General features: G+C 72.7%; 1 protein-coding gene across 1 annotated transcript in view; it reads left to right on the top strand.

The window, feature by feature from the left end:
- Positions 1–1,034, top strand: part of WDR83 (WD repeat domain 83) — a gene marked incomplete at its 3' end in the record, with an annotated part of 3,030 nt that extends 1,996 nt beyond the window's left edge. Inside the window, exons 2-7 of the mRNA XM_026058311.1 lie at positions 5–147; positions 239–344; positions 431–479; positions 554–680; positions 759–826; positions 919–1,034. Coding sequence (XP_025914096.1) covers positions 5–147; positions 239–344; positions 431–479; positions 554–680; positions 759–826; positions 919–1,034 — 609 coding nt within the window. The remainder of the gene's footprint in view (positions 1–4; positions 148–238; positions 345–430; positions 480–553; positions 681–758; positions 827–918) is intronic.
- Positions 1,035–1,039: the final 5 nt, after the last annotated feature.

The raw sequence follows: 1,039 nt of genomic DNA, 5'->3' as shown, positions 1-1,039 counted from the left end.
CCAGCGCCGTCCTGCCCCCTCGGCAGTGGACGGGAATTACTGCCTGACCTGCGGCAGCGACAAGTCCCTGAAGCTCTGGAACCCGCACAAGGGCACCCTGCTGCGCACCTACCACGGCCACGGCTACGAGGTGCTGGACGCCGCCGGGTAAGGAAGGGGCCGCGGGGGGGCCGCGGGGGGGCACGGCGCATCCCCCCAGCCCCCACCAACCCACACCGCCTCTCCGCTCCCCCCCCAGCTCCTTCGACAACAGCCAGCTCTGCTCCTGCAGCGCCGACAAGACCGTGGCGCTSTGGGACGTGGCCACGGGCCAGGTGGTCCGCAAATTCCGGGGACACGCCGGGGTGAGAGCCGGGGGGGACGGGGAGGGGCCGGGGCGCTGGCGGCACCGGCCGAGCGGGTGACGCCCCGCTCCCTCTCCCCCCCGCAGAAGGTGAGCTGCGTCCAGTTCAACGAGGAGGCCACAGTCATCGTGTCCGGTAAGGAAACGTCCCGGCGGCGCCTCGCCGATGCGGGGGCCCCCCCTGACCCCCCCCCCCTCGCCTCCCGCCAGGCTCCATCGACTCCACCGTGCGGTGCTGGGATTGCCGCTCGCGCCGCCCGGACCCCGTGCAGGTCCTGGATGAGGCCAAGGACGGCGTCTCCAGCGTGAAGGTCTCGGACCATGAGATCCTCTCGGGGTGAGGGACGGGGCCACCGTCGCGGGGTGGGGGCACGAGGGGGGGGGCCCCCACGCGCTGACGCCTCCCTCTCCGCAGCTCCGTGGACGGCCGCGTCCGGCGCTATGACCTCCGGGCGGGCCAGCTCTACTCCGACTATGTGGGAAGTGAGTGATGCCCCACATGCACGTTTTTTGGGGGGGTGGGGACGCCCCCCCCGCGCCTGGGGGGCTCCCGCCAACCCCGCGGCTGCTTTCAGGCCCCATCACCAGCGTGTGCTTCAGCAAGGACGGGCAGTGCGTCCTGGCCGCCAGCCTCGACTCCACGCTGCGCCTGCTCGACAAGGACACGGGCGAGCTGCTGGGCGAGTACGAGCCCCC

The sequence above is a fragment of the Apteryx rowi genome, unplaced genomic scaffold (assembly GCF_003343035.1).
Source record: "Apteryx rowi isolate R43461 unplaced genomic scaffold, aptRow1 scaffold_1452, whole genome shotgun sequence".
Lineage (NCBI taxonomy): Eukaryota > Metazoa > Chordata > Aves > Apterygiformes > Apterygidae > Apteryx > Apteryx rowi.
The sequence above is the reverse complement of the archived record's forward strand: the minus strand, read 5'-3'. Positions and strand labels throughout refer to the sequence as shown.